This window comes from Dryas octopetala, chromosome 8 (assembly GCF_963921425.1).
Source record: "Dryas octopetala chromosome 8, drDryOcto1.1, whole genome shotgun sequence".
NCBI lineage: Eukaryota > Viridiplantae > Streptophyta > Magnoliopsida > Rosales > Rosaceae > Dryas > Dryas octopetala.
The window spans coordinates 8,519,279-8,533,442 of record NC_141373.1 but is presented as its reverse complement, the minus strand read 5'-3'; the positions used below and the strand labels follow the sequence as shown (position 1 = coordinate 8,533,442).

Below are 14,164 nucleotides of genomic sequence, written 5' to 3'. Positions count from 1 at the left end.
TCACTTTTTTTTTTTTTTTTTTTGATAAAAGACAAATTTATTGAATGAGCTAAGATGATACATAATCAACTTGGAGATGGGGCTCAAGCCATGGAGGTGCCGTACCATCCCAAGTCCAAGAACAACCATTAGACAAAGCATAACGAGAAATATGATGTACATAAATGAGACACATACCTACAGGAAAAATTGTCAAAATGGAAAATTAAACTCTTAACCTCTTCCAAAAAGTGTCCGTCTTGAGTCAAATCCTCATTCGATAATGTAAACGACGCACAACTGCCAAAGCATCGGACTCAAGCACAATGGATAAGAACCCAGCATCCAAACATGTTTGCAACCCACAAAGAACTGCCAAAAGTTTCTTATGCTGTGGAGTGGAAGATACTTTGCAAAAAATCAAACAAATAAAAAGTCAGTTTAGCTTTTTAATTATAATCACAATCATTTCATAATTATATAATTAAATAATTTTTTATTTGAAATTTAAAAATTGGGTGTTAATTAAACCTGGCTTAATGGACTTTTCACAAAAAAATTATTCAATTTTCAAATTGTATATCCTTTGGGTTGGCTGGCAACATTGTCTCCGTGTGCTTTTTGTCTCACAAAAACTAAACATAAACGTATCAAAGTGTAGCTAGAAATGTGATCCTTTGGCACGAATTTTGGAGAGCAGTTTTGCTCACCCCTTTAATTAAAGTGTATGTTCACCTCTCATATAAGATGTTGTCATGTGTTTAAAAAATTAATCATGAGTTAACTCAGAAATATTTTATTATTATTATTTTTTTTTTTCCCCAAAACCGGTTCCCACTTCCTCTCTTTCTCTTTTTTTTTTTCTTCTCCTCCTCCTTTCTCTCCATTTGCAGTAAGCTTGCTATTCCTGCAACCGAATAAACTAAAGTAAGTCCATCATACTTTAGCTGAATCAATAAGTAAAAGAGAAACCCAAATGGGCCATCCTAGTGAAAGTTATAATCACAACACATATTTTGCAGTAAACAAATAAAAAAGGAAGAAGACAACTAAAGTTGACAAGCACACCATTAATAACTTACCTATAAGGCCATGGCCTCACATCCTTATCAGAGCAGCAATAACATCACCCAAAGCTGAAAGAGAAAGATTTATGGCCCTTCCCTCATCAAGTGTTAGTCAGTGTGGCGAAGAGGGAGAGAAAGCAGGGGAGAGAGAAAGGATAGGGAGAGGGTGGTTGACTGGTTGCAGGTGGTCGGCGCCGGCGAGTTGGGCTGGGGATGAAGGTGCTGAGAGAGAGAAGCACAGGGGATGGAGAGAAAGGAGGAGAAGAAAAAAAAAAAAAAACAAAAAAAGTGAAAGGGGGAAGTGGGAAGTGGGAACCGGGTTTTGGGGGAAAAAATTGAAAATGAAAAAGAAATAATAAAATATTTTTAAATTAATTTATGATTAATTTTTTAAATATATAACAATATTTTAGATGGGAGGTACATACTTTAATTAAAGGGTGAGGAATACTGCTCTCCGAATTTTGAGGTAAATTGACAAGCTGAGGCGTGGAATGGCGTCATCGTTTGCAATCATTCTAATTAATTAATGACGATGGGTTTTGCAGATAAAAATGTTGAGTAAAGAAGTTGATGGGCGGCTGGGAACGCGACAATTGGAAATTAAGTTGACAAGAGTGGGGTAGCTCTGTGTCTATACATATCTAGATTAGCAATAAAATGTTATAGATGTACACCTTCATGGGTAACTATATTCTGAAATGAACGGTAAAAAACAAATCAGTCGATTAGTGTACCAATCATTTTAGAACAATAAAAGGCTCATCAATTAATCATAGAATAAAGTAAAATATATATTTTGAAAGGCCATACAACTATCCAAGATAGATTTGAAGATACAAACAAAAAATAGGGTTAATTATATAGAAAATTAAATATTAAATATTAATAGTTTTTTAGCAAAACAACAAGACACTAATTTTTTTTAGTTTAGGTATTAACCTAGAGTAAGACATTTTAGATTATATCATAAATTGGTTTGCTATACAGTTGTGACTGTTTCAAATTCATAAAAATTCAAAATTTATAAGAGTTTAATATTTTTTATTTAGGATTGGGGGACAAAGTCCTATAACACAGAGACAAACATTAAAGTTTAAGCCTTGCAAATATTGAAAAAACAACAAATAAATAAAAAAGTTATGACTGTTAGACAGTTACAGCTCGATATAACCATGTTTTTAAAAATTGATACTTAAACTAAAATTTAGTATCTAAAATGAAATGACATAAACATTTTGATAGTTAAAATGAAAAAACATTATAATTTGATACCTAAAGTGAATGGACTTTAATTTAATTATAACCATGATCCTAATTTTTTCAAGATTCTTACTCTGGTTCTCCAATTCATTTTTTTTAATTTTAGGGTTCTTCAACTTTCTCCTTGTCTTACTTTGATTCTTTCTGTAAAATAATAAAAAATAAAAAATAAAAAATTTAAGAACTATGACTATAATTAAACCTTAAAAATATTAAGAAATGAGAAAAAGTGCAAGTGGAAAATTAGAGGGGAGGGCGAAAAATGTTCTCTCAATATTTTTCTTCTCTTTTATAGTTCTATATATAGAACCATTTTGTTGCAAAAGAATCCATCCTTGATCAATTGCTAGAAATAGTGGAAACAATCCAATTCGATTATGATGATGATGATGGGGAAAATGTGGGCTCAACTAGGCTCAGTGATTGCCGCTGTGATGTTTGCGTTTTATCCTATGCTTCAACGATATTTTCCGAATCAATTTCGGGGACATGCTGAAAGATACACCCAAACACTGGTTCGGTTTGTGTACCCTTACATCCAAATTACCTTTGATGAGTACACCAATGAGTTTCGCAGGCGCAGTCAGCTCTATTCTGACATCCAAAGCTACCTCAGCTCCGAGTCTTGTACGCGACCAAAACGACTCAAAGCTCATGATGTCAAGGGAAGCAAGTCTCTAGTCCTTGGCTTGGACGACAATGAGGAAGTGACTGATGAGTTTCAAGGCATTCAAGTTTGGTGGGCTTCTCTCAAAAATGCGCCTAAAAATACCTCTTTGTCTTTCTATCCCGACTAATTATGTGGACAAACTTGATCCTGCTCTCATAAGAAGGGGAAGGATGGACAAGCGTATTGAATTGTCCTACTGTTGTTATGAGGCATTCAAAGTGCTTGCCAAGAACTATTTGGATTTGGAGTCCCATGAATTGTTTGAAACAATTGAACGTTTGTTGGGAGAGACCGATATGACTCCTGCTGATGTTGCAGAGAATTTGCTGCTTAAGTCTGTTATGGAAGATGCAGACTCTTGTTTGAAGAACTTGATTGAACTCTTGAGGCTGCCAAGGAGGAGGCAAGAATGAAAGCAGAGGAAGAAGCAGCACTGAAGGCAGAGAAAGATCAGTCTGCTGAGGAAGATGTGAAATGAATGGAACATCAGTTCAAACAAGTGAAAGAACAGTGAGTTATCCCTTGAAGGTGTGGAAATTAAGAGTGTGAAATGATCTGTATAATTAAAACATTTTCTTTCGTTGTGTTTGTGTAATTGGAATTATTTAATATAAGTTTTCCATCAATTACTATAACATCTTGGCTTCAATTTTAAGCTTCTCGGAGTTTTAATTAGATTCAAACTGACACTTTGTTTTTTTGGTCAATTCAAACTGACACTTTGTTCCACCTTTTTTCACGCCTTCAACTGGCATCTGTACTCGTGTCTATGTTCTTTGGGATTTTTTTTAAGAGTTGTGTTATTCCCACCCACTTTTCTATTTCCCCACCCACTAACTAATACAATTAAATAAAAGTTGAACCTTGTCATGTTAATGTGAATTTTATATTTGTCACAATATAATATGCAGGACCGTACTGATAAACTGTAAAGGGAAGGAAAGGGAGCAAGAGCATAAGTAAAACAATAGTGTGGAAACCTGTCAGCTACAATTTGGCTAAACCTACCCACAGCAAATTCCCAAAAATTTGATTGCTTCTTAGTTTTTATTTCATTTTGTTATTTCGTGGGAAACCATACCCGCAGACTCTGGATACTGACCCTCGTCTATGTTTGTGTATAGACAAAGATATTATAAAATTTTCTAAATTGAGAAATCATATTGGCCCCAGTGTGAGTTATGAGTGCTTGCACAATCACATGCACGAAAATGCTATATTCAGGACGGATTCACGAATTAGAATGGGAGGGAGGAGGGGCTAAAAAAACTTCAATGTATGAGGAAATTTCATTAATAAACATAAAAAATAAACCTAGCCAAATGGGGACATAGTCCTAAGTGTATTATAGGCTCTTTAAACATTATTATGTTCATTAATAGGGTACTTTTATATTGCTTGACGTAATCTTGAATCACGTTCAAGAGCACACACTAGACTCTTTGAGTCTCAACTCCTTCACTCGCGACTCAGAATCACAAATTAGTGCAGATGAAGAAGGGTCGTTTGTCTTCTTAAAATAAGAAAGAATATTTTTTCTTCTCTTTGAAATTTGTGGATGATCCGACATTATAAATTAGAACATATTGGTAATATTATAAACATGAAATGTAATGATATTTTACAAAACAAAATCACACAATAGCAATCTATTTTTCTAGCAATATGCAACTAGAATTTAATATTGAAATTTAGAGCTTACTTGGTTTCTAAACTTGCAATTTCAATAATTGAGATTGAGCTTAAAAGCAATCTCATATTCTCACATCAACAAATTACATGAGTTTTTCTTGAGTTTTTGAACAATTTGGATAATCAAATATTAATTCTCATTTAATTTTACAAATATTTTAGAGTAAATTAGAAATATCACAACTATTGCATAAAAATTGAATTCCTCAATTTTCAAATCTCTAAATGGCTAAGAGAATAAAATACAAGAGAGACCAGTGAAAGATGGAGAGGCAGAGACAAATTTAGCAAATTTTATTTTTTTTCAATGTGTGGGCTAGGCAAAAAATGTAGGTGTATTATTTTTTATTTTTTTAAATATGGGGTGGGCTAGGTAGCCCACAGTGTAGATCCGTCACTGGAGCCTATATTCATTGGGAAAATATCTTTTCGTCAAATAGTTTGGCAAACATACAATCTTAATGTTATTATACATGTCATCTCACTATCTCATGCCAAAAGAATATGACTCATCACTGTAACTTCAATTGATACGTTTTGCAACATAACATATATATATATATATATGTGATCATCATCATACGGCAAGAAATTCTTCGCTCACCAAACCACCCGCTCACCACAAGACGAGAAATTCAATGGTCAAGACCGTCCATTTCTAAGTCCATCCTTAAGGATCGTCTATGTAAAATATAAGCCAAATCAATAATTGTTTGGCCATCCAAACTTTGCAAACAAATACAATTAGTCATATAAGGGTGAAATGATGTTGATAGTAATACGTACACTGGTTAAACAGTTTTCGATTTAGCTGATTTTTTGCAAGGTTAATCTTTGAATGATGCTCTAAAATATGAATGGTTCCGATCATCGAAATTCGTTGTTGGGTGGTTAGGTGAGCGGAGAATTCCCTATTTATGGTGAGCGGAGAATTCCCCTTTTTATAGTGAGCGAGTGATCATTACTCTATATGTGATAATTTCTCTCTAAACCATAGAAGTTAAAGATGATCAAGAATTAACTTTTCCCTTATGTATGTTTCGTTTTTCTTCCAAAAAAGAATTTCTTTAACATATTTTATGGGAATCTTTTTTAGCCAGTCTCTCATTCTTCTCATTTCAGATTAAATCTTTTCTTTTAATTTTATTATTCAAGTTTGATTTTTAAAACAAATTGCCACTTTGACTTTTTTATTTCAAATTTAAATCTCAAATAATATAGTAACTATAAATCAGTATTTTACTTAATTATTATAAATGAATGAGATAGACCCAAATATGAACTTATGAAATACTTACATCATTTAGAATCTTGGATCCAAATGAAATCCTAATAATACTCCTTTTTTCATGCCAAAATTGCAAAACTGCATGATATCTTACATTATTTACAGAAAAATTTAAAACTCTCGAAAAATTTTGAACCACATAAGTTTTAGGATTATGCAGAGCGTTAGAAACACGGAAAAGTAGAGGTGTGCAAAAATACCGAAAAATTGAGTTTCGAACCGAACCAAATCGACCGGATCGGTTTGGTCTGGTCTTTTTATTTTTTTTATTTTTTTGTTTCCGGATAACTAAATCATCCGAAACAATATTCATAGTTAACCAAACTAATTAAATTGGGCTAGACTTAATTTGATTTTTATTCTTGGATCGGTCATTTCAAAAATATTGATTTGATTCATTTGTGGTTTGGTTTTTCAAACTATACACATCCGGGAAAGCATATGACTTATTTGACAATTGCATCTACAAACTAGTAAAGGATGACGTACACACTCATTACGCAACAGCTAACAAACAGTCTATCACAACCACAAATCCACCTCTCGTCTTTTCCCAACAATTACGACTAAAGTGAGCGTTAAACACGGAAAAGCATATGACTTATTTGACAATTGCATCTACAAACTAGTAAAAGGATGACAAACACACTCATTACGCAACAGCTAACAAACAGTCTATCACAACCACAAATCCACCTCTCGTCTTTTCCCATCAATTACGACTAAAGTGAGCGTTAAACACGGAAAAGCATATGACTTATTTGACAATTGCATCTACAAACTAGTAAAAGGATGACATACACACTCATTACGCAACAGCTAACAAACAGTCTTATCACAACCACAAATCCACCTCTCGCCTTTTCCCATCAATTACGACTGAAGTGAATGGTAATTAAATTCCTCTTTCGATTGGTCAGTCATTTTTAATTTTTTATCATACACATATCATGCCAAAAAAGAAGAGAAAGAAAAACGTGTACTGGCTTTGTCCTTTCCTTGATTTATTATTATTATTATTCCCTTGACTAGTTGACTACACATTCCGAAATTATGATGCCAAGCAAGAGTCCTAATATCTATAAAAAGAGTCTTACACATAATTAGTACTACCACTCCCAACTCTTTCTTTCAGCCTGCTGTTTAGTTATACATCATGGAGATCACTCAATTCAAAGCCCCAACCTCTTCTCTCATTTATTCTTGGACATACCATGTCTTTCTGAGTTTTAGAGGTGAAGATACTCGCAAAAATTTCACAGACCATTTGTACAACAATTTGGTTCAAAAGGGAGTTAAAACCTTCATAGATGATTCTGAGCTCAAAAGAGGAGAAGAAATATCACAGGCACTTCTCAAAGCGATTGAAGAGTCCAAGATTTCTATCATCGTATTCTCTGAAAACTATGCAGCCTCAAAGTGGTGCTTGGATGAACTCGTTCACATCCTTCACTGTAAAGAATCAAAGCAACAAATTGTTTATCCAGTTTTTTACAAAGTGGATCCCTCCGATGTACGAAACCAAAAAGGTAGTTTTGGTGAGGCAATTGCTAACCATGAAAGCAAATTCAAGGATAACATGGAAAAGGTGATGAGATGGAGGATAGCTCTTACAAAAGCTGCAAATTTGTCAGGGTGGACTTTCTTAGACGGGTATTATTTTTAACCTATATATACTGGCTTACTAGCATTATTTTATAATATCCGAGGGCTATCATCTTTTTACCTATTTTTACATTTCATTTTAATTAATTACTACAAAACGTTTATCACATTTTCTTTAGGTGCCAACTTTTAAATTTACTCATATTTGCAATTCAATTGTAAATGCATGACAGTCAACCCTTTTTAGCTGAGTTATAGACTAAGGAGTAAAATTTTGTTTTTTGGGAGTATAAAAATTTTAACACATATCGTATTAATTTCGTTTAAATTTCGAAATATTTCGCCGAAACTTCAAAAATTTTTCAAAATTCTCAAAATTTCGGTGAAATTTTCGAGCTGGGGAGGCAGAGCCAGAGGGAGAGAGGGGAGGAAGAGGCTAGCTGTCGCCGGAGGAGAGCGGCGGATCGAACAGAGTGATGATTGGGGAGGAAGGAGAGAGAAGAGAGAAAAGATAGGGGAGGGAGATCGGGGAAGGAAAGGAAGAGAAGGAAAAAGAGATTCGGGAGGCAGAGGGAGGAGAGAGAACAAATCGATCTGGGACTGTCACAGTGGAACTGGGAAAGAGATATGAGAGGCGGCTGGAAGATTGGGAAGGAAGAAGGAACGAAAGAAAGGAAAAGGAATGAAAGAAAGACACGGGGATAAGGAAGGAAAGAAAGTCAATGGGAAAAAGAAGGAAAGAAAAAAAAAATCAACTTTACTCCAAAATAAATTATAAACCAACTTTACTCCAAAATCAACAAAATAATTATCAATAAATTATTATTTACTCCAAAATAAATTATAAACCAACTTTCCGAAATCTCATAATCTATTTGAATTGTGTTTGTTTATTGGGTTAAGGGGTTTAAAAAAATAACAATACATGTTATTTTCTTATTTATTCACATATGTTTTAATGACAATTAGATTCAAAATGATTAAATATCTCTTAAAAAGAGGTCACTTTTATGTAATTGTTAATTAGTGAATCATTTTTATTTGACAATATTTACCTTCAACACGCATTATATTCATCTTATTAAATACTTATTTAATTCATGATTTAATATTGTAATATAAATAAATTTGAGGCATTATTTATATAATTATTAATTATTGACCCATTTTTTTAACAGTATTTACCTCTGGCGTGCATTATATTCACCTTATATCATATGAAACTTACTATATAATTTGGTTTCTTCAATGTTTTTTATTAATATAGTAAATAATATATTAAATAAACATATAGTCAAGTTTCGTTCAAAATTTTTGTTTTTTGTCTAATTTTGTCGAATCGAAATTTTAATTGAAATTTCTGCGAAAATTTCCTCGAAATCGAAATTTTACTCCTTGGTTATAGTCACTATTTATTTCATTTTTTTTATTTTTTCAATGTTTGAATTATAGTTCAAGAATTAGGCTTTGTTGTCTAATCTTTAGGCTTTAGGAATGCAGTGCTCAAGCCAAAATGTAAAGTCTTAAACCCTTATAAATCTTGAATTTTAATAAACCATGTAGTCACAATTATGACTACACATCAGTTAGGATAAATGAATATTATGTTGCATTAGGATAAATGTTGTATATGTCATAAAGAGGGAGCTTCAAATGAGGTATACCTCATTTTAGCCATAATGAGGTATGACTTGTGGAACTCATTCTATATTGTAATTTGATGATCAGAGCTGTCTATTTTTCAAGTCTCTATTTAAGGATCATTTTTATAAAAAATTAGACAAATCAGAAACTGTGTAATAATTTGATTATATGGTCATCATTTCAAGTCTTTACCGAAACAACTATATTCGTCTATTTATTCAATTACAATTAGATGATTTAATGATTTTTTATTTATTTAATTCTTTATATGAGCGACCTTTAAATAGAGACTTAAAAAATAGACGACTTTAATCATCAAACTACAATAACAAATGGATCCCAAAAACCATACTCATTATCACAAACCATACTCATTATCACTAAAATGAGGTCTACCTCAATTGAAGGACCTCTTGTCATATATATGCATATATTAACTTTTTCCTGCATGATTAATTTTATATATATCTATCAAGGTCTTGTGTGATAGATCTCGGCAAGTGCTTTCCTAAATACAAATTTTATATATTTAAAATATGAACGTGTTAAATGCAAGTTGTTTATACTTTATGCCATGTTTGACCAATCTGTTTTGAGTTGTCAATGTAGGATTTAGGATATCCCACATTGTATGCATTTTCTTTTTAAAAAATCAAAATACTACTTAATAAAAAGGGCTTTTTTTTTTCTTTTTTTTTTCTTTTTTTTTTTTTTTTCCCACTTTTGATACCTAAACTTTGAGACTTGTCCCAATTACATACCTAAATTATTATTTGTCCTAATTTTATACATAAACTTTTATTTTGTCCCAAATTGGTATATAATGTGACTTTTGTGAAAAATACTAACAAAATTTTGTCATATATGTTGCACATGTCTTATTCCCAGGGTCAATTTGATTTAGTCACGATCCTAGGTTGACTAAAATGCCCCTAATTTTGATGCCTTATTTGATAAAAATCATATTATAGTCCTATATATATATATATATGTGAAAGTATGATATAGCAATATGGCATTTCATTAAAGTTTTGTATGTTTGTAATTTGACAGACACGAGTTTAAATTCATTCGTAATATCGTTGAAGAGATTTCAGTACAAGTATTAAACCATACTTATTTGAATGTGGCAAAGCACCCAGTTGGAATAGAGTCTCGTGTGTGGGTTATGGATGAACTTTTAGATGTTGAGAGAAATGATGTTCGCATGGTCGGAATATGGGGAACTGGTGGAATTGGTAAAACCACAATTGCTAAAGCAGCTTATACTTCAATTGCCCATAAGTTTGAAGGTAGCTGTTTTTTGGCAAATGTTAGAGAAAGATCAATGACATATGAAGGCCTAGTCGAACTACAAAATTTTATTCTGTCTGAGATTCTAGGGGGAAAAGAATTAAAGACGACCAATATTGATAGAGGAATCAATGTGATAAAAGAAAGGTTGAGCAATAAAAAGGTTCTTTTAGTTCTTGATGATGTGAATCAATTGTACCAATTAAACACATTAGTTGGAGGGTGTGATTGGTTTGGTATGGGTAGCAGAATAATCATAACGACGAGAGATAAGCATTTGTTAACTGCTCATCAAGTTAATCGAATATACAAGGTCGATGAATTAGATCTTGATGAAGCTTTTGAGCTCTTCAGTAGAAATGCATTGACTACAAATAGACATATGGATGATTATTACGTGGAACTTGCAAATACTGTAGTCGACTATGCTCAAGGCCTTCCATTAGCTTTAGTTGTTTTTGGTTCACTTCTTTGTGGTAGAAGTATAGAGCAATGGCAAGATGCATTAGAGAGTTATAGAAAAGTTCCTAACAAAGAGATTCAAGAAATTCTTAAAATAAGTTATAATGATTTGGATGATCTAGTGAAGGAAGTTTTTCTTGACATTGCATGTTTATTTAAAGGTAAAGATAAGAATGATGTGATAAAAATACTAGAAGGTTGTGGCCTCCATCCTAAGTATGGTATTGAAGTACTCGTGGAAAAGGCACTCATAAATATTACAGAAGAAGACAATATTTGGATGCATGACTTGGTAGAAGAAATGGGTAAAGAAATAGTTCGTCAAGAATCGCTAATTGAGCCGGGAGAACGTAGCAGATTATGGTCTCATGAGGATGTTGACCATGTCCTAACGGAAAACACGGTAAGTAATATATATATATATAATAATTTTCTCTAAGACAGACATGTGCGCATTTTTTTTTTTGGATATCCACCGCTGAGCACTCGGCAATATTTTTTTATAACAGCGAGTGCTGCAGGAAGCTCTTGCTGCTACTTTCTCTGCCTGTTTTTTAGGATATAGAGTACGAGTTCATCTCATACTTTTTTAGAGTGTAGAATGAGACTTGTGGAGGCTGCATGTTAGGTTTTCAGTCTGGGATCCTAAAATCTCAAATTTAAAACCTAACATAAAGTCGATAAACTAGTGTCGAGAGCTCATGGAAGAAGCAAAAATATACTGCCGAGCACTCAGTGCCTAGCATCCATTAAAAAAAATTTTGCAGACGTCCGCCTAAGAGATTTACTATATTTATATTGGTTGTATTTTTCAAGTTCTACAAGCAACAGTTTATGTAGATTATAATTTGAAACACATGTATTTTTATTTGGTAAAGAACTTACCTTTGCTAATCGGATTGCTTTTTACCAGGGAACAAATAAAATTAAAGGCATCAAATTAAAGTTGCAAGAATGCCTTGAATCATATGAGATATGCTTGAATGCTGAAAGCTTCTCCAAGATGAAAAATCTTCGAATTTTTATAAATCGTGATGCATGCTTATCTGGAGACGTTAATTATCTCCCTAATGAGTTGAGATTTCTTGATTGGTCAGACTACCCATTACAATCTTTGCCATCCAATTTCAATCCAAAAAAACTTGTTGGACTCAATATGCCTGACAGCCGCATGTTACGATCACTTGGTGAGGGATTGAAGGTATACTAAATTATTTTAATCAATTGTTATTTTCAAGAGTTTAATTTTTAAATTATATTGTATTTGGCTGTGCTTAACATGCTGTAAGTTTCTTTAGAGCTTATCATTTGATCCTTTTTCTCTCTCATTTTGTTTTGTCTCACAGCGTTTGAAAAATCTGAAATCTATAAATTTGAATGGGTGCAAATTCCTAACAGAAGCCCCCAACTTGTCTGGAATGCCCAACTTAGAGGAGTTGAATCTCGACAATTGTACCAGTTTAGTTGAGCTACAACCTTGTTTTGGATTCCATGATAAGCTTGTTCACTTGAGTCTTGCGGGATGCCATAAGCTTACTATGTTTCCAAGAATTGACAACTTGAAATCTCTGCAAAGCATGAATCTTCAAGGTTGCAGAAGTCTTGAGAATTTCCCTGAAATTGTGGGAAAGATGGAATCCTTAACATTCCTGTCTCTAGCAGAGACTGCCATCAAAGAATTGCCTTCATCATCGATTCAATTTTTCATTAATCTTGAAACGTTACGTTTAACAGGATGTGAAAAGCTTACAAATCTGCCAAGTAGCATTTATGAGTTGCAACATCTTAAGATATTTTCTGCCCGTGAATGCTCAAAACTTGTGACATTTCCAAAAAAGGTGAAGTCTGAAATTTCATGGAGTGCAGAATCACTTGCTTTAACAGAAAGTGGCGATGAGGCGAATTTATCAGACACAGAAGGTGGTGATGAAGGCAAGTCATTTCCCAAGCTATTAGAATTCTATGTGGGAAGATGCAATTTATCAGAAATTGGTTTCCTTGGGACTCTTGATTGTGTGTTCACATTACAACTACTTGATCTATCCGGTCAAGATTTTGTGAGTCTTCCTGCATGCATTACGGCTTTTGTCAATTTGCAGAAGCTTTACTTGACTGGTTGCAGGAGGCTTGAAGAAATTGGAGAGCTTCCACCAAAAATAAAGTCGGTATATGTGAAAAATTGCATATCATTGGAGAGATTTTCAAAATTGTCAAACAGTTTGAAACGTAAGGAGTCCCAAATGTTTGAGCTTCTCGCCATGGTTAATTGCCGGAGACTGGTGGCAAGGATGGAAAATATGTTACTGAACCATGCCGCTCTCTTCTGTCTCTTTCTCTCTTCTCAGAAATCTTCATTCAATGTTGTATTTCCAGGAAGCGAAGTTCCAAAGTGGTTTCGCTGGCATAAAGATTTGAAGGAGCTTGATTACTGTGAAGTTTCAATTGAAATTCCTCCGAATTTCAAATGGGAGGACAAAGGATTGGCTATCTGTGCTGTTACTGATGAAGGACGGTACAATCGTCTTAATTTCAAATTTGGAATCAATAAATTTTGTATTGAAATTCACGTCACTGAAAGCCCTTCTGCAAAGGTTCATTATTCATCAAAGATGGAGTCAGCTCATGTGTTGCTGCGCTATTTACCATTCTTTGAATTCATGTCACAATTGAAAATCCACCAGCCTTATTTAGTTAAGTGTCGACTTAGTTTGGCGCCTGAAAGAAGTTGTTTGAAAAGCTGCGGGGTCCACTTGGTAATGCCAGCAGATATCGCTGGAGGTATTGGTCCATCATGAAGACACCATATAAAAGGTACTGTCTGGTTTGTTATTGATTGGCTCTAGCTTGTGGTTTTCTCCTAGGTGTTGCTGTGTTAGTTCACCTTCTTGTTTTTTGGGGGTTGAATATTACTATTTGGACCATCTAAGCTCATCATCTTCAGTTAAAAAAAAATCACCTAAGTCCTTGGGTTAGCACAAATAGTGAGGATGGATAGAGTAAGGGTTAAGATTAGACTAATTCCAAGATTCGATTCATTCCAATATAATAAAAAAAATAAAACACTCACCGTCTTTTGTATCTTCTCTCTAAAATAGTTGGTGGCTAAGTTGAGAGCCCACATAGTTCTATTGTTGCGGCTTGGTGAGCTGCCTTATGTTATCCAACTGTTTTATTTGTTCAGTCTATTGGGTCATGTTGGGC

At 33.5% G+C, this 14,164-nt stretch overlaps 1 protein-coding gene and 1 pseudogene across 2 annotated transcripts; both read left to right on the top strand.

Moving 5' to 3' along the window:
* The first annotated feature begins 2,707 nt into the window (after nt 1-2,707).
* LOC147276869 (AAA-ATPase ASD, mitochondrial-like) lies at nt 2,708-3,392 on the top strand. Its single transcript, XM_086255575.1, has 2 exons — nt 2,708-3,048; nt 3,143-3,392. The coding sequence occupies exons 1-2, from the start codon at nt 2,708-2,710 to the stop codon at nt 3,390-3,392; spliced, it is 591 nt and encodes a 196-aa protein (XP_086111701.1).
* A 3,697-nt stretch (nt 3,393-7,089) lies between these two features.
* Nucleotides 7,090-13,771, top strand: LOC147276868 (TMV resistance protein N-like; annotated as a pseudogene). The gene is made up of 4 exons (XR_015124091.1): nt 7,090-7,612; nt 10,262-11,366; nt 11,877-12,164; nt 12,310-13,771. The product of XR_015124091.1 is annotated as a TMV resistance protein N-like (transcript).
* Nucleotides 13,772-14,164: the final 393 nt, after the last annotated feature.

Excerpts from the sequence above, each read along its gene's own strand:
- LOC147276869 (XM_086255575.1), top strand. The coding sequence starts at position 2,708 with ATGTGGGCTCAACTAGGCTCAGTGATTGCCGCTGTGATGTTTGCGTTT. Across the intron at positions 3,049-3,142 it reads TTTCAAGGCATTCAAGTTTG|GGGAAGGATGGACAAGCGTA; the intron begins GTGGGCTTCTCT and ends TCTCATAAGAAG.